Source organism: Pantherophis guttatus, chromosome 1 (assembly GCF_059756535.1).
Source record: "Pantherophis guttatus breed Tessera chromosome 1, ASM5975653v1, whole genome shotgun sequence".
Lineage (NCBI taxonomy): Eukaryota > Metazoa > Chordata > Lepidosauria > Squamata > Colubridae > Pantherophis > Pantherophis guttatus.
Genome location: NC_142063.1, coordinates 308,509,876 through 308,528,706, shown reverse-complemented (window position 1 = coordinate 308,528,706; position 18,831 = coordinate 308,509,876). Strand labels below are relative to the sequence as shown.

Genomic DNA, 18,831 nt, shown 5'->3' with positions numbered 1-18,831 from the left:
TATTTGTGGTCATCAATTACCTCTGACTGTGCCAATGAATTCTTCCAATCGTTGCAAAAGATCTACATCTCTCTCAAAATCATAGAAATGATGTTCTACCCAGTGTCGACATACATTTAATACTCTGCAACATAAATGGTTAGATATTTGAGATCAATATTTATTAAACATATTTTAAATAACAATTAGTAGGGCTGCAATTTGAGTGTTTACACTAAGCAACTCATAGATAGGAGCAGCACAGATTTATAAGCACTCTTATTTAACTCTGAGCCTGACTGGGCATTCTTTGAAAAGGATGAGAACAGTGGTCCTTCTAGCATAAGCAATCTCCCATTCAAGTTCTAACATTTGGACTAAAAGGCAAATTTGTGCAACAAGCTGATCACTACCTAAAACTAAGGCTGTCTATTGTGCACAAAAAAAGGTTGAACTCCCACAGAAAAATTCTGTTTCAAGATTGTAATGGAGCCTATATTTCCTAATGAAATGAAATGAAATGCAACTATAACTAAGAAGATTCAATTTCTGGACTTTCATGAAAAGTCTTTCTTTAGAACCACAAAATCATAAACTTAATTTTTGTAAGATTCAACAATATCAATCATATATAAACTGAAAGCAGCAAGGTTAAAGTTTGTGAAGACTATGAAGGATCTGTTATAATGCCCCAAAGTGATTATCTTTTTGCTCATTGCTTTAGCCCCTCATCACAAGGAATCATATACTAATCATAATTTTGCAAAACCAAGAAATATTCTTCTGTTCACAAAAAACATGCATATTATGAAATTATCTGATATCTAGGTTAGTCTGAAAAATCATGGAATGTATATCAGTAAAACAAAGTTACAAGAAACCAGTATGTATGAACAGCACAAATGCAGACGGAGAAATGGCAACTAACTCTTAACAGTATTTTTTGTCAGATGAAGTATTTTGATATGAGTAGGGAAGGATTACCTAGGTTTTAATTCTAAACTTGCAAGAAGTACCGTATTTTTTGGAGTAGAAGATGCACTCCCCCTCCCCTAAAAGAGAGTGAAAATTTGGGGGCATCTTATACACCGAATGTAGCCCTGCCCACCCACCGGCCCCCATCCTTTGGCCTCTGCTTCCCAGCAGTTTACCTCCTTGCAGCAAACAGCCCGTTTCAGCTTCAGCACAGCCTGATTAACACAAGCAGCTGATTGTTGGTTGGATTGGCCTCCTGACCCTCAGCTGTTTCAGGATGCAGGGATTGCCATTGCCTATTGCCGCGCAGACCTCCGCTGTTTGCTGCGGAGGCAGATTTCATTTTCTTGTGCTAATCAGGCTGTGCTGAAAATGAAACTAAAGCAGGCTGTTTGCTGCAAGGAGGAAAATTGCTGGGAGGCAGAGGCAGATTTTTCTTCTTGTTTTCCTCCCCAAAAAAGGTAGGTGCATCTTATAGTCTGGAGCGTCTTATACTCTGAAAAATACGATACTATTTTATGAGAGTTTCTAATCTGTGAAAAAATATTAACTGAAAATATAACTTTTAATATTCTCAGACTGAGTGATCAAGTTTAAGCACTCTTGTATTTAACAGTCCAACAACGGAACAAGTATCTAATTGTTTTGTAAGTGATGCTGCCAATATATTTTTTTCCTAGACTGAATTATTACATACAAATCTTGTAAGATTACTGAGTAAATTGAACTCCTAGAGTGGAAACTAAACTATTAACTCTTTATACATTATGTTATCTGTCTCCTAATCAATATAGATATTTGGTCTATATTAAGTTAAATATGAACTTAAAACTCATCACTGGATACTAAGATTTTAGGTAATATCTGCCCCTCAGAAGCTCCATTTTGGCCGGCAATGTGCAGGACAAATATTTCAGAGCCTCTGCGGTTGTTTGTAAGTGTGAACAACTGCCATGGTGCTGCGAAATTCATATTTGTTTGCACTAGGGGGCGCTTATTGCATAACTTCGAACGTTCACTAAGGGAACACTCGTAACCAGGGGATTACCTATATTGCTGTTTAATATTTGAATTAAGAAAAGACCAAAAAAGACAAAAAAAGGTTTGTCTAGGAAGGAAATTCTAAAATAAACACCTCTGGTGCATGAATGGACACATCAATAATCCTTTGGACCCTAACCAATATTTTAAAGGCGAGAAACAATTAAGATGCAATTTTACACGTTTAATGCACAAAAGGGTGCTCCATTTCAGGCCTTATGGGCATATTTTTGGAAGTTATTTCCTAGAAATGATTTCATCTATTTATGGTGCAAGATGGCCCTCAAATCATTCTCCACTTCAAAACAAAATAAAATAAAATTGTCAAAAGCCTTGACAAAAGCTTCTATGAACTCTCATATTATTGAGTTAGTTTTTTGCACATAAAAAACCCCTGCCAGCTCCTGAATTATTATATGATTTTCACTGTCAACTAAAGACCCTTGAGCTGTCCAGAATAGTTAGGAGTTAGTCTGCATAAAAATGTAGTAAATAATATGCACTATAAGACGTACTTTCCTTCCCCCAAAAATGGGTGGAAATGTCTGTGCATGTTATAGAGCGAATATTGCGGCAGGGGGGAAGGGGGTTGGTGTGGCGGTGGTATTGGCCACCGCCTGTTGCCACTTCCGCCTGTCACAGCTGCTCGCCGCTGGGGAACGCTAGCCATACCGGATGGATGCTGGGAGGCAGAGACAGGCTTTTTTTCCCTTGTTTTCCTCCTCTAAAGCTAATGTGCGTCTTATGGTCTGGTGCATCTTATAGAAAAATATGGTAAATACATTTCAATACTTACCGTAGCTGTACAGGTTGTATATATTCTTTTCTAAATCTTTTTAATTCTGCACTAAGAGGTTGATCTCCATTCTCCATAGCTATACGATCTGCTTCTGTTGGTTCAGGTTCTGGAATTTCAAATCTAATATGGGATGATGAAGAGAAACTTAAATAATTAAGTGTAACATTTATACATTAATTTAGCAAGATGGAAAATACTAATTGCAACAATAAATGCAGGGAAGCATTTTTTTATCATTCAGGAAGTTACAGGGAGTCAGGAAACAGGACGACAACCCAATAGAATTATAATTCTGAGAGTTACCGCAGTGTGAAGTTTCCGCAGATGCAATAATCCCAAGTACCGTGTTTTCCTGAAAACAAGACCTAGCATTTTTCTGCATGCTCGTAATATAAGCCCTACCCCCAAAATAAACCCCAGTTAAGATCATCAGCCAGACGGATGCATTTTAGTATCCTATTTCCCTGAAAATAAGACCTAACCGGAAAATAAGCCCAAATGCGTCTTTTGGAGCAAAAACTAATATAAGGCCCAGTCTTATTTTCAGGGAAACACAAATATGTATTTACCAAAGGAATAGCAATACCAATAGCAATAGCATATAGACAAATATACCACTTCACAGTGCTTTACAGTCCTCTCTAAGCGGTTTACAGCATCAGCATATTGCCCCCAACAATCTGGGTCCTCATTTTACTGACCTTGGAAGGATGGAAGGCTAAGTCAACCTTAAGCCTGGTGAGATTTGAACTGCCAAATTACAGGCAGCTGGCAGTCAGAAGTAGCCTGCAGTACTGCATTCTAACCATTACGCCACCACAGCTCTTGCCAATGGCATTTTAATTGCAAACATAAGTGTTTACATTTGTAAATAAGTGTGATACAAATGTGTATTTTATTGATTATTAAAATTATTTTATTATTTTACTGATTAAGCCCTATATACAAATAGGAAATGTGAAGAATGCTAATGATTTATTTAAAACATGGAGAAATTCAAGTGTACCAAGTCCATTTTTGTTAAAAAAAACACACACCCCATGACTTAGCATAATGTACTAATTGGACAATATAATTTGTCTTATATTGTGATACTGCCTGCAATCTTGCCAATTCTGATCCATACTGTAGACACTGCTGTATGGGATTGTTGATTTATCTTACTTCATTTTTTATTAAATTAATCTGGAATGGAAGTGAGCTTAAGACAAATCATAAACTTTGCTCAAATAATCTTTGATTTACTTGGAGAAATAATTCATTCTGAGGCTATATGTCACATTAAGTTGGGGAAATAACAACCTTCTTCTCAAGAATAAGCACTTTAAAAAATCTCAAGAAGGAAAAAAAGTCATAAGGCAGTATTTCAGAAAGATTCACTCACCTTTCTATCAGGAGACTCAGTAATTCCTGAGGCTTACAAAAAGATCTGTATGTGGTAAGAAATGTTCGAACAAAATTGGGATCTAGAATAGAAAAAGAATGACTTAGGCAGCTTATGAAGGAAGACCTGTGATGATAGCTAAAAGCCTCCGCTATTACAATGTAATGCAGACCATTTAATAGCAACTATGCTTTAATGATGACTGAGGAAACAGGAAAAGGATATTAATTCCTGACAGATTTCAGGAAACAATCCAAGATAAGCAGAAGGATACTCAGTTCAGGACATTCTCACTTAAGGGACTTGTTAAGCCAAACTAATGACAAGTAATGGCATTTTCAGAAGACTGATCTTTCCTTAGATTCCCAGGGAACTCAATACAGGAGGCTGAATGTAAAAGAGTAAAAATAAAAAGCATGCTTAAACAGGAAAGCACACTTCTTGGTGCAAAAGTAGACAACTAGAAGTCCTTCTGATGTATTGAACTCTCATCAAGCCTATCTAACATGTCCAGTATGAGTTGAACTGTAAAGGGGCGCAACTGAAAACAAGCAAGGATTGTCTTTAGCCTTCATCTCAGAAGTGGAGCAACGGTAGAGAACATTTCAGAATAAACAACCCTTTCAGGGAACATTAAACAATCTGTTTCAAGCTGGAGGAAAAAGGTTGAAGGTACTCTACCCATTTCCACTATCTTTGCAATGATTGGCAACCCTTGCAGGACTGAATTTAACTTCACCTATTTTAATATACTACATACCAAGAAATCAACTTACTGTTGCTGCCTTTCTTTGCTTCCCCAACTAGTCTGGAGAGAAAATGATTTGGGGAAAAAAAAAAGAACCCTTCATCTTATAGTTTATGCAGATAACCTGTTTTCATTTAGTTATTTATATTTCTCATCACTTTGGAGAGCATTGGAAGCATTTTTCCTACCCATGAAAGAAAGATGAACCAAATAGATAGAAACAGCGTTTGTCAATTGACTCCAGTCATGAAGAGGAGGACGTCTCTCAGTTCACTGATTAATGGAAAAGGGGCATATTGTTTTCTAGTTCTGCCCACTAATATAAGAATTAATTTCATCTTACTATCTCTTAACACTACTTTATTATGTCTGCATTATAATCAGCCAGTTAGCTTTTACTCTTCAGCATGAGAAGGAAAGGGATGATCAGAAAGAGTCATTCAAAGACCTATTAATGCCCATGGATGGCTAAGAAACATGTGTTAATGCTGCAGTAGAACCAAGAGAAAGATTGGCCATTTGCACATATTACAAATGATAACAAAACCTTACAGTCAATTTAGATGTAAATATTTATGTTTTAAAATCTTAGTTTCAAAGTAGCTACATAGCAAGTGCATTTTTCCTACTGGATAGTGTTGCTACAAGACTTCAAACAGCCATTTATTTGAGTCAAATATACACACAATTAACCAGGATGCCCATCTGTGATAAATGTCTCTTCAACACAGGCATTTTAAAAGCTATAAAAGACCTTCTAAAAATAATAATAATTCCTGAATGCCTTAACAAAGGAAATTGATGCTATGCTGACGCACATGCATTCAATGTACCAAAACTTATAAATAGACTATCACAACCTTATCAAAAAAAAAAACTTGCAAGATTTTTTTTTAAACTGGAAGTATTCACTCATGAAACAGAGGAGCTTATAAAAACAGAGAAGCAGCTTATATTATACATGCCAGAATGTGAAGAAAGTTGAAACAAGTTTCTGAGTATGAATAAAAAAACTCTATTACTGTCTACATAGAGTTCATAAGTCAATTCCCCCTGACCTTTTTGTCCCATTATCCATCAATTTTCATATTTTAATTATAAACAAAAACATGAATGGAAAGAAATTATTTCACATCTGTTCTCCAGGGAACTAAGCTACTGGCTCTCCTCTACCTACCAAATGCTAGATTCAGACCCATTAACATTTAAGAGCAGGATAATGAAGTTCTGGAAATCAAATCCTGTTAACCCAAAATACAACACATATTGCCATCCTTACATGTAACTAGACACTGTGATTAACTGCTTCCTGATTCTGGCTTCTTTGGAAGCTTATAACCATAGTTTTTGCTTGACCATAATGAAGTATTGTGCTAAACAATAGTTTATTTTAATGATAGATTCCTGAAATAGCTACAGTAGCTGGATCACATGTAATCTAAGCATATCCCAAACAGACCATGTTTAATGCAATGTGAGGTGATGTTTTATGGGGTTTTATGTTGTGGATTTTTAAAGTTTGTAATCCATCTAGAGACACCTAGGTGTGAATTTGGCAGCCATATACAATGGATGGATGATGGACGGACAGACAGACAGACAGACAGATAGATAAATAGTGTGGAACCAGTCCTGTCTGATTAGGTAAGGAGCAGAACAGCAGCAAAAGGGTTAGGTACACAAGGAACAGCACGATTCTACAATAATATATGCTTCAGACAGTAGTAAGCACTAGGACATGTATCTTTATAAACATTTGAGTGAAACAAGGGTTGTGATTTCTTAAAAGTAATCCAATTGTTATACTCTATCTGTAGCAGAGAGGTATACTGGAGTTTAGCCAGACTCTCTTTTCAGATTCTTAGTCCAGATTTTAGTAAGTGAAAGGCAATACAGTGAAATTCATAAAGCTATATACGTGAAAGATTGTAATATTAATATTTGTACTATTAATGATTTGGACCAAAACAGTGTTTGTATAATTTCTGTTATCCCAAGCCAGACCAGATGGCCAATGAACAATCAAAAATACTTTTAAAAGGAAGTTCTTCTAGAGAATGGTAATTTCCGGCTCCCACCCATTTGTGTGCAAGTGCTGTTCAAACACAATGACGAAATAAATGTTAAAAAACAAGAAGAAAATGTAGGCCATTTGGGGGAAAACTGCTTTGAAAGACTTTAAAATATAAAATAAAATAAGAGTTTATTTTTCATTAGTGGTAGACCTTTTTGCAATACTTCTTTCCCCCACTCCCATTGTCATTTCAAGGATGAATGTACCATTCTGAGGGTTTCTCAGAACAATACTTATGTCTCCTAGTTGATGGGAAGCAGAAAGTTGTATTTCGGCCTGCAAGTAGTTCCCACATTAGAGGTATGTAGTGTGGGTATGATTAGGATAAAACTGGGCTTTGGTCATTTTTAGGCCATAGGGGCCGAATCAGGGGTGAAATGTAAAATTTGTTACTACCGGTTCTGTGGGCGTGGCTTGGTGGTGGTGGGGTAATGTGACTGGGTGGGCGTGGCCAACTTTTTTTTTTTAAAAAAAAACCTTTTCAAAGCATTTTTTCTAATGCTTTGAAAAGCCTCTGCCGATCAGAGAAACTCAACTGGGATCGTCAGAGAGGCATTTTAAAAAATATCTCTCTGCCGATCAGGAAACTCAGCTGGGATTGTCAGAGACTTTTCAAAGCATTTTTTTTACCACCTCTTCGGCCAAGAAATTGCAGAAAAAATGCTTTGAAAAGCCTCTGACTATCCCAGCTGAGCCGCGCGATCATCAGAGGCTTTTTTTTTTCATTTTTAAAAGCATTTTTTCGTTGGAAGAGATGAAAAAGCATTTTGTAGAAAATATGCTTTTAAAAGTAAAAAAAAAAAAAAGCCTCTGATGATCCTGTGGCTCAGCTGGGCATGGGGGAGGAGGGGGGGCAGGGATTTTTGCTACCGGTTCTCCGAACCACCCGCCGCCATCGCTACCTATCAGAAAACAGAGCAGAATTGTTTCGGAAGACAAGTCGTCATCAGTTTAAATTACAAGAAAGCAGACATCATTTGGACATCAAGAAAAAATTATAAAATATAAGAACTGTTCCACAATAAAACAGACTTGACAGAGGATGTTGTGATTTTTGCTAGGGGTATTTCAACAAAGGCATGTTTGATCATCTGTTGAAGATGCTACAATAGTAGATTCTTACACTGAACAGGAGGTTGGACTAGATGATTTCCAAGGTCCAGTCCAACACTTATATTCTGTGAATGTATGGTGATTATCTGAGAAAAATATAAATTTGAAATAAGAGAGTCTATTTATATGTAGATGTATGCCAATAGAATGAACCGAAACATAAAAACATAATTGGTTTATGATGAACTACTATGATAACTAATGAAAGATACAGGAGTGATAAGTTCTGAATGTGGGACAGATCATTTTTGGCAATCTCCAGAAAATACATGTTTGAATTAAGAAGGCACTCACAGCTCACCCACTTGCTCCAAAATACTTTGTTACATTTGACTGTAGCATTAGAGAAACAAAATTATAAAAAAGGATTGAATTACAAAATGTTTTACATGAATGTGAAATTTAAACTTGATTTCTGAATGTAGCAAGAGTGCAACAGATGATACAAGTAAAGCATACAAATGAATAAATGGAATGCTTAGGTATGCCATTGAGCAAGGAACAAGAGTATATGCATGATGTTCCCTTCATCGCTTATTTAAAGATAATTTTGCAATGAATGCTTTTGGTGATTACAGATGTGATGGCTGGGGAGCTTTTATGCAGGTGATGCTTTGCTGTTAATTTATAGCAAATGTTAGGGTGAATCAGAGGTAAAAAAGAAGAAGAAAGTTTTTGCCCTCCCCGGTCCCCAGGAGCACTCTGCAGGCCTCCCCCTACATGGGGGGTTTGAGAGACCAAAAATGGGCCCGTTTTTCACAAAAATGGGATGTGCAGAGGGTTTGGGAGGCCTGCAGAGTGCTCCTGTAGGCTCTGGAGGGCAAAAATGTGATGCATGGGGGGTTTGGGAGGCCAAAAAATGGGCCCGTTTTTTGCAAAAACGGGGTGCACAGATGGTTTGGGAGGCCACAGAGTGCTCCTGGGGGCTGGGGAGGGCAAAAGCGCCCCTGTTTTTGCGAAAAACGGGCCCGTTTTTGACCTCCAAAACTCCTATGTCACGTTTTTGCGCTTCCCAGCCCCCAGGAGCACTCTGCAGGCCTCCCAAACCCTCTACACATCCCGTTTTTGTGAAAAACGGGCGTGTTTTTCATGAAAACAGGATGTGCGGAGCAGGGTTTCAGGAGGCCAAAAATGGCTGTATTCGGCGTATAAGATGCACCAACATTTCCACCCTCTTTTAGGTGGGGAAAAGTGTGTCTTATACTCCGAAAAGTACGGTAAATATAAAAAAATTTTTTAGGATATGCAAATGTTGGTAAAAAGATACTGGAATGGGCAGTATGTTGTCTCTTGCAAGAAATAAATAGTTATCAAGTGAGAGCTGGGTAAAAGAATGTATGATCACTATGAAAAAAGTATGCTAGATGTTTGGTATTCAGAGACAATGAATGAAAATTAGACCACAAAACAAATACACAACAGAAAAATGAACAGGTTGAAAAGAAAGAGAAGCCCAAAAAAGTTGAAGTGATGGAATTGCAATTGAAGTGCAGAAAAACGAAGAGCTAAAAAGCCAGAGAAAAGCAATGTATAAAGCAGCATACAGACAGATCAGAAACAAAGACAGAAAGGCACAGAGATATATGGTGAAGAATATTATTGTAAACTAATTTTACTATGGTTCCTTTTCCTTTCTTTTTTAATTTCATGTTTTAATTTCTTTGGCTTACTATTTCTTATTCCTTTTTGTATTTGATAGCTTAAATTGCCCCTTCCAATTCTGTATTTCTTTTTCTTTAATGGGAAATACTTTTAGCCTTCAATTTTCAGAATATAAACAAACATGTTAACAGAAGGGCTAACTTAACATGCTATCTACAGTTTGAGGATATCTTTCTTTAAAAATTGGCACTCAATTCTATCAATCAATGTGGCTCTGTTACTGCCAGCCTCCCAGTTCCTTATTTTTATATCTCACTTTATTCATATATAAACATGCCAAAACTCCTGGGAATTTTAAACAGCATTTGGACAGACATGTGCAAAGGGAACATGGTAGAAGAGGCAAAGAGGGGCATAAGGATTTATGGCTAGTGGAGAAAGATAGGAGGTTGCAGCCAGGATTGGAAACATGAGAGGATGACAGGACAAGACAAAAAAATGATTTAGAAAGGAGAATGGCAAGAAAAATGATACTGGAGTTTGTTCTGATGAGAAGGACAGGAGGCAACAACTGTTGAGGCAGAGAGACACAAGTTTCTGGTAAGCAACAGAATTAAGGAAAGGAGCAGAGCAGCTTTGACACAAGCAATTGTGATCTTATGCTCAAAAGTTTTTAGATGATCTGAGTCAAGTGACCCAGGAAATACAGCTTTACTGCAGTCATTTATTGCAGTGTTACAGTATCACCTTTACAAAATTATCTATTTAACATAATGGGTTGTAGCATATTATTTCAAAATCATTTTACTGAAATATAAGATTCCTTTTTTGAAAATATCTTCTTGCTTAAGCTGCACTGCAGGTTGCAGTCTTGAAGACAACAAACATAATGAATCTTTAATGCCTGTTTGTCTCTGATAGTTTTACAAACACATCTTACAACTGAACAAACAGTGGTAGTACTTTATTATTTTTCATTGATACTCAGTGCTTCTTTATATTTTAATGCAAAATTAAATGATCCGTCATCTAAGGCATAGTAACTGAGCAATTTTACTTTGGTAATATGTTCTTAAAATTAAGAAGATGACCAATGAAGCAAACAAACCTATTCAAGGTACAAGGTAAAGCAGAGATTGATTTTTTTTGTACCTGTATCTTTGACACTGCTGGTATTTTTTTATTATTTTTTTTAATGGGATGGCCTCAACCTGTTGTTGCCTTTACTGCTATTGAAGGGATTCTTTTTATGTTTTGACTTGCTATCCCCTTAGAGCTTTTGAACAAATGGCAGACAAATCTAGCAAACAAAATTAAACCAAATCCAACCTTTCTGGTTCTACTGGTATACAGAGATATTTAAAAAATAACTCAGATATTTTAAAGATTTGAAAAGATTCCTTACCTGCATACATGTGGAATGTAAGTCTCTCAATCAGTTTGACAACAGTTCCTGCCTTAATAATTGGGATTCCAGATTTTGGCTGCATGTTTTCTTCAAAAACAATATTTTCTGTAGAATCAGGTTCTGCAAATCTATATAGCTCAGGACTTGGAAATCTCATCTGGTCCTCTTTCTCTTCTTGCAACATTGTTACATCTAACATGCGTTCCAGGGTACTTCTGTACTGTAAAGAGATCAAGGCTGCCATCCAGTTGTTCTTCTCTTCAGCCGATTTAGCAGCAAAAATAACACTGTTCTCATCTTTCAAAATGATTTCAAAAGCATGCTTGTACTCGTTAGTGTTATCTTTATCATTGATCTGTACCTTTCGCATAAGAAATTTCTCTTTCAGACGATATTCTGCATTGCTAGCACCAGGCAGTCTTGGTTGCCCGTGATTTGACTTACAACAAATCATCAGACCATCAAAGAGAAATATATGTCTTTCATGTTTGGCACCCACACGCGTGAGAGTTCCCTCCATAATAAATTCATTGCAGCACTGTCCAATGTCTTTTCCTTCCCAGCCATCAATATTCTTCTGGATCTCGTTCATTTTCTTGATTGCTAGCTGCTTCCCCTTCATTTGTTGACTGTAGAATCGGCATGCGGATTCACTTTGAAAGAGGAGCAAGATATTTATTTATACAGTAACAATACAGTAACATATTGAGCAGAAAAATAACATGTTTGTTGACAACTAATGTGGAAAAGAGTTTAATAGGATCTAGAAGATGATAGAAAAGAAATCAGCAAGTTAGCTTCAACTATATGCAGATAATTTCAGATCTGAAAGTGCTGTCATGCTTAAAAATGTAATTGCAAATCAACAGATTCCAGTCATCAGACTTATTTAAACTGTCAAGTAGTAATTAATACTTTATTAAGAAATAATAAAAATATATGAATATTACTTTCCATTCTTATGTATTACATTCACCACATGCCCTAAACTATTACCAAATGAATTAGTACAAAAACTGTTAAATGTTCTAAATTAATCTGCAAGATATTTTTGTTTGGATAATTGTTAATAAAAACTATTTTTTCTTTCTGCTTACCAGTAGAGTCTCAAGATGCATTTACTAGAAGCATGAAGGCAAACACACATACAACTTTAAAACAATAGCTATCCGGACTTTGATGTCACTTCCTCTGAAAAATCATATTGTTGCAAACTACTTTGTTCGTTGTTTACTAAGAAAGGAAACTGAGAAATCCAGATCGACTGCACAGTGCTCCAGGACTAAAAAGTAGGGAGAATACAGAAGTGCATTTACCTAAGCCTTCTCTTTGCAAGACTTTTGGAGCAAATTCTTTCCATACTACTCTGAAGATTAAGCAGGGCTGTAATTGCTTGCTTCAAGCACTCTTTATCTTCTTCATCTTCACTCTTCTCTTCTAATTGCTATGAACAGGAGAGGAACAATTTATATAAATATAAAATCTTACAGATCAGTTTTTAGCTTTCAGAGGAAAGCATTTCTTTTTGATGTAGTTATGTTTGTAATAATCTAACAAATAATAATGCTATGAAAGGAAAGGGATAATTTATCTACGTAAAATTTCCTGGTGTTTATATGGAAAAATCAATATTCTTCACACAGCACTGCCAGATACAGCCTTGAGAATGGATGAAAAATGAGCACATCTTTCACTACACCAGTTCCTTGTTGGCTCTCTGTCTCAAAAGAATATATAATCAGATCAGGCCCCTTTTAATAGGCCAGTTTGAGGTGGTGGGGTTTACAGGAAGTGAGAAATAACATTGACAAGGGAAAGGAATCGAAGTGGTGGTAGGAAGGTGGGTAGGAAGGAGGAGAAAACAGCATTGAAATCCTCTCAATTCATTTTGCTTTGGATTTTTTTTCAAAATAATAATTATTAAAATTATAATTATATTGATAAAAAATTATACCAACCGAAAAAGAAAAAGGAAAAAGAAAAAATAGAAGTTGCAGAAAGAAAAACAAATAATATAAAAGATAAAAAAGAATCTTTATTCATGACTCAGAAGATTCATAACAAATATAAACAATTTTACTAACTTATCATCTTTTCTTAAAGTACAAGAAATAATCTTTTTCTTCCCATGAAAAGATTATCTGTAAGCAAATTCCTAAAATCTTGAACTTTCAGTCCTGATCACGAAAAGACTATTAAAAATTATCAGAGACAACAACATATGTATCTTAATCTTGATCCAAAAAGTAACTCCATTTTACTTTTAATAATCTTGATCTTTAGTCCTTTCAAATCATGTCCTAGAACTTGATTTATTTTCATTTTTGTCCTTCTCACAAAATTCTTTAAAGGTTTAACTCTTCTGTAAATCCAATATAGGAAAATTATCCAGGTCAGTCTCCTGATTTGTTATTTATATATCCCTTTTCATTATTAAGACATCAGCTAGATTCTGTTATATGTTGATCCTTTTCCACATCATTTTTGCAGATTGTCATTTTTAAATCCACTTTCAGATCGGTCTCAGTTTTTGTCCAGTAAAACATGTTCCTCTTCCATAATATCTTTTATGGAGATAGTCTATCTAAAGAGGCAGACAAGTTTTAAAATTAACTTCTGGATCCATTGCTCAAAAAAATCCGTCAATATGTCTAATGTTGAAATATTTTGTCTCATTTTGTATTAGTAAGTCTAATAAGTGTAAGTCTAGTAAGTGTGATTCTCCTTTAATTGTAATTGTAAGTTCCTTCTAATTCCCTCTAGTATCCAAACCTTCATAGTCCCATACTATTATGTTTTTTTCTTAGAAGAATTCAAAACAAAAACATTTTCCAACAGGATTATTATAATTAATTCCAAATCTTATTGCAATCATCTGGATATAACTTTCCAAAAAGTTTGCTTATTCAGAAGAAGTTCTTAAAAACTTTTGCTGAGACTTGAAGGAAACTCACCAGTGTTTTCAGAATTTGTGATCCAAAGATTCTTAATAGCTAAAAACCAATTCATAAGCAATTTCCAAAAGTGATTAGAAAAGAAAGTATGTAAATTCTGAAGGTGCCAATTATGGTTTGAACAAGGTGGCTATTTGTTGTCTGCCAGAATTCTAAATCCACGGGAGGCAGCTATCTTGGAGTCTCCTTACAAGAAGCAATGGAATACTTGCAGGCGATTTCAAGTCCTCTCCTTGTCCAGAAAGGAATTATGAAGACCATAATTTGCTGGCTCTTCATTCTACTTGCTGGCTCTTCATTCTGCCGATCCTTGGTTCCGCTTTTGCAGAGCGGTCTTTAATGAACCAATTCTTCACTGCAAATTCACTTTATTTTGGATCTTCACAAATCTAGTAGTTTTTTCTGCTAATGCTTATGTGTCTAAAAGGATTACTGCACGTATTATTTTTATTGACTGCAACAGAAGAAATTCAGAGCAGTGGTAATTTGTCTTATGAGGAATTAGAAGGAGAAGTTCTGAGGCAGACAGGAGAATTTTGAAGGCTACACATAGTCTGCCTAGCAGACATCTCCTTAATAAATCATGACGTTTTTAAAAAAACACCTTTGTTTCTGCAATCAACTCTCTAATCAACAGTACAAAGTACTGTACAGCAACACTAACTGGTACCTAAATAAGAAAACTGCAAAAGTACAAAACAACTTTTAAAATAGAGTATAGTTAGATTTATAGTATACTATTTATTTTTCTTACATGTGGATTTTTTAGAGTTTCAACATAGAAAAGAAAGTGTTGTAAAACTGCTAGAGTAAAAGCAGGGAGATTTAGTGCTGAGGATGACTTTGGGGCAGTTATCTTTTCTCAGCACAATCTATTTCTCAGAGTGGATGTTTCTGAGAAAAAAATGGGGAAGGGTCTCATGTATTCCTGGATGAAATGTGGAATGTAAGTCTAAATAAATAAGAAACAAACTCTGAATTTATAACACTGATAAAAGTAACATTTAGCAAATTTTGAAGTCTTTAAGCAACAATAAAAAAAGAGAGTTGTCTTTAAATTTTAGTTAATATGATACAAATCATAATGAGAAACAGCCTGGTTACACATGAAGAGAACACTTAAATTCTTCTTCCTCATTCCCTAGTTTATGAATTCTGCTATTGAACTAGCAGTATCGAGCTCAACATACATATTGAAATTCCTGAAAATGGAGAACTCCTTTAGGAATATACCACTGACGGTTTATTGAAAACTTCATAAATATTAGATGGAATTATATTTTCTTACCTTTAAAAGTTCAAAATAGTGAAGACAATGGTAAACAGGTACTAGAAGTAGCCTAGGTAAAACATACTGAACAGCTTCTTTAAAACCATATCCAATTGACTGGAAATTAAAAAAAAAGTATTTCAGTGTTACAAGTAAGCCTTATGATACCTACAATATCCATTATACAAATGCATTACTTAACATACCTGCAAATAGAAGGCTGCTCCAGGCTTTGATAACTGGCTAAGAAAATGATCATGAAAGCCAGTCCGTAAAATATCTTGAGTGTATGATTCATAAGGATCAAATGCTAGCTCCTAAAGAAAGATTTGAAGAATATTTCAACTATCTCATTGCTTCAAATTATCATGTCAACATACATTCAAACATTCATGAATCTATATATCATTGCTTTAAGTTAATGAAAAGTTATCCCTGTTCTGACAAAGATATATATATAGGTAGGAAGTATTCAATATACTGTATATATTCTTATTTTTACACAGAAAGTTATTGGTGTTTTTGTCTTTCAGTGTTCACAGGTTGTTTAAAGTGTTCATGATTATAATCTTTTAAATTAAAAAATTCTGAAATTACAGTACGTAGACCAATAGTAAACATAAAGCTAAACATTAAAGATTTCAGATATTTACTAGGCATTTTCCAATTCCAACAATAATCAATTAAAGAAATTATATTTAACTAAATTTAGGTGGAGGGTCCAGTAGCACAGCAGAATGTGGGGATTCCCTTGATTTTTCAGACTTTATAGAGAGGGTATAAAAGAAGAAAGAGAATTACTGAATTCTGAAGTGATGACTTCCTCCAAAAAATGTGCATTTGAAGAGGAATGATTCTTATCACGCTTGTGTGTCTAACCTGTAATTTCATTGGAACTAGAACGTTGCAGTTACTCTTGAGTAAACATTGATGTCTGGGCCCTATACGAGTATGTCCATGCATTCTCCTTAGTGACAATATGAATCACTTATGTCATTTCTTGGATTATTTTATTTCACTTCCTGCTAGCAATAGCAATAGTATTTAGACTTATACACCGCTTCACAACCCTTTCTAGGTGGTTTACAGAGTCAGCATATTGCCCCCAACAATCTGGGCCCTCGTTTTACCAACCTCGGAAGGATGGAAGGCTGAGTCAACCTTGAGCATGGTGAGATTCGAACTGCCAAATTGCAGGCAGGCAGCCAGCAGTCAGAAGTAGCCTGTAGTACTGCATTCTAACCACTGCGCCACTGCGGCTCTGCTGTAGTTTTATAGAACTTTTACTGGTAGTCCTCACTTAATGACAATGGGAATTAGTCTTGGATGTTAAATGAAGCGGTCATTAAATGAGATGCCCATGTGACCACTTTGCTCAACAACCACAATCCCAGGACTCTCCGTTGCAACTCTTAAGCAATCTCATGGGTCATTAAGTGAACGGAGTCACTCTCCATGCCTACTGCAGGTTCAGAGGGATTTTGAGCTCTGTGCTTGTCCAAATTTCACAGCCAAGGTCCAGGCATGGATCTTGGAGTCCTTCTATCGCCACCTCTGGAGAGACACAAGCAAGCACAGATCAGCAGGGAGCTGATCCCCAGAGCCCCAGAGAGGAAAGGGAGTCTTCTTGACAGACTGTGGCCACTTGCAACCTTCCCTGCCAGCTTCCCCATAGACTTTCTGGGGAGAATGGCAGAGAACTGCAAAGGGCAACGATGTGATCATGGGGAACTTAGCAACTAGTCGTAAATGTGAACAGATTGCCAGGTACCCAGATCACTATCATGTGATTGCATGGTGGTATTTTGTGACAGTCAGAAGTGCTTCACAGGTTGTCAAGCATTCAAGACCATAGAAACTTTGAACAATCATTAAGTGATTGACCGTTAAAGTGAGGACTACCTGAATTGTTGATGGATTCCCATTAAAATATCAAGCAGATCTTACCTTGCTTAACTTTTTGGGCATCCAGTAAGGTGTGCTTAGTCTGCTAATATAGGACCCAGGATCTTAAACATATTTAACAAAAGTCTCCATTTGACTTAATTCTGGTTATGAAGGATATCCAAGTGTTTATTGAAATAATTTAAGAATGATATACAATTTTTTAAGAAAATAAAATAAAATATTTCCTTTGAAAAATATAACTTGTTTATATGTTTATAGAATAGTCTGCCCAAAGTTAATTTGGGATTAAGTGGCTAAAATAAATTTTAAAAAAGAATATTTGACGTTCCTTGTTCTCTCCTACTTTAGAAGATACTATGATGAGGTGGAGAATTTATGTTTTTAGAAGTTGTTAAGAGGTTCAGTAAAAGAAAATTGCAATGAATTACAATAGTAGGTAGTTAAAACAGCAGAAATTAAAATTAGGATAGAATGAAAAATTACAAAGATCTTTTTCCTGTCGCTGGAATGGTGTATGTGCCAATTAGATCTCTATAGGATCTGGAAATGGGTCTTCTGAGAAAGATGGGTGGTTTCTAAATCTGACAGATAGATAAATACAGGTAGTCCTTGCTTAACAATTATTTGTTCAGCAACTGCTCAAAGTTACGGTGGCACTGAATGAATTGTACTAATGCCTAGTTTCTGAAGTTATGCTAGTTGAAGCATCCCTGTGGTCACATAATCAACATTCGACCACTTGGCAGCTTACCCAAACTAATGACCACAGAGACACTTCAAATCCCCTCACCTGCTTATCTTCTCCCCATTTCTAAAGTAAAGGCCTGGGAATTTCATCCGTCTCACCTAGCTGCCACTTGCCCCTAGGCCCCTCAAGCCCCAGTGCCAAAACCCAGCCACCCTAAGGCCTGCACATGATTTGAAGATCAGCAGGTACAATCTTCTCTTGACTGTTGGAAGGTCTTATAAGTTATCTGAAAACTTTACAAAGCATTGTGAGAATGGTGTGAGTGGCCTTGGGTAGAAGTCCTAGCATAGCCAGCAGGTACCTTGCATAGGGTCAGGTATGACTTGTCAGCACCAGCAATAAGATGGTGAAGGTCAGGTGGGTGTGGTAGGGCCTATGGAGTGCAAGGAAGCGGGGGCAGCTGGGGCCTTCTGCTGTGGTGCCTGAGCCTCGCATGGGGCTTGAGGTGGCACTCAATTGTCGGTTCTGGAGGCTCTGGGGCTGAAGTAGAGGCCCAGTGGTAGTGGTGGTGCTTAACTGAGACTTAACAAGTTATGCTACTGTGCAGAGAAGCCAAAAAGACAGAGATGGGAATGGGAGATAGGTGAGTGGGAGGAGAGAAAGAAGAGGCAGTCCCTTACCTCAGTGAGGCTCAGGCTGAAAAGGATCAAGCCAGGAATGGCTTGGATCAAGATGGGTCTTTGCCTAATGACCAGTGGACATGATAATAACAGCAACAAAGACTGCCAGTATTGCTGTCACTAAGTGATGCAGGTATGTGATATCATGCTTTATAATCACATCGCTTAGTAACAGAAATTCTGGTCCCAATTACCGTCATAACTTGAG

General features: G+C 36.4%; 1 protein-coding gene across 1 annotated transcript in view; it reads right to left on the bottom strand.

The window, feature by feature from the left end:
- Positions 1–18,831, bottom strand: part of SOS1 (SOS Ras/Rac guanine nucleotide exchange factor 1) — a 50,693-nt gene that overhangs the window by 19,413 nt on the left and 12,449 nt on the right. Inside the window, exons 7-13 of the mRNA XM_034427491.3 lie at positions 15,554–15,664; positions 15,366–15,464; positions 12,440–12,567; positions 11,121–11,776; positions 4,179–4,260; positions 2,792–2,914; positions 21–124 (exon numbers count right to left, since the gene is read on the bottom strand). Of these exons, the coding sequence (XP_034283382.1) occupies positions 21–124; positions 2,792–2,914; positions 4,179–4,260; positions 11,121–11,776; positions 12,440–12,567; positions 15,366–15,464; positions 15,554–15,664 (1,303 nt within the window). The remainder of the gene's footprint in view (positions 1–20; positions 125–2,791; positions 2,915–4,178; positions 4,261–11,120; positions 11,777–12,439; positions 12,568–15,365; positions 15,465–15,553; positions 15,665–18,831) is intronic.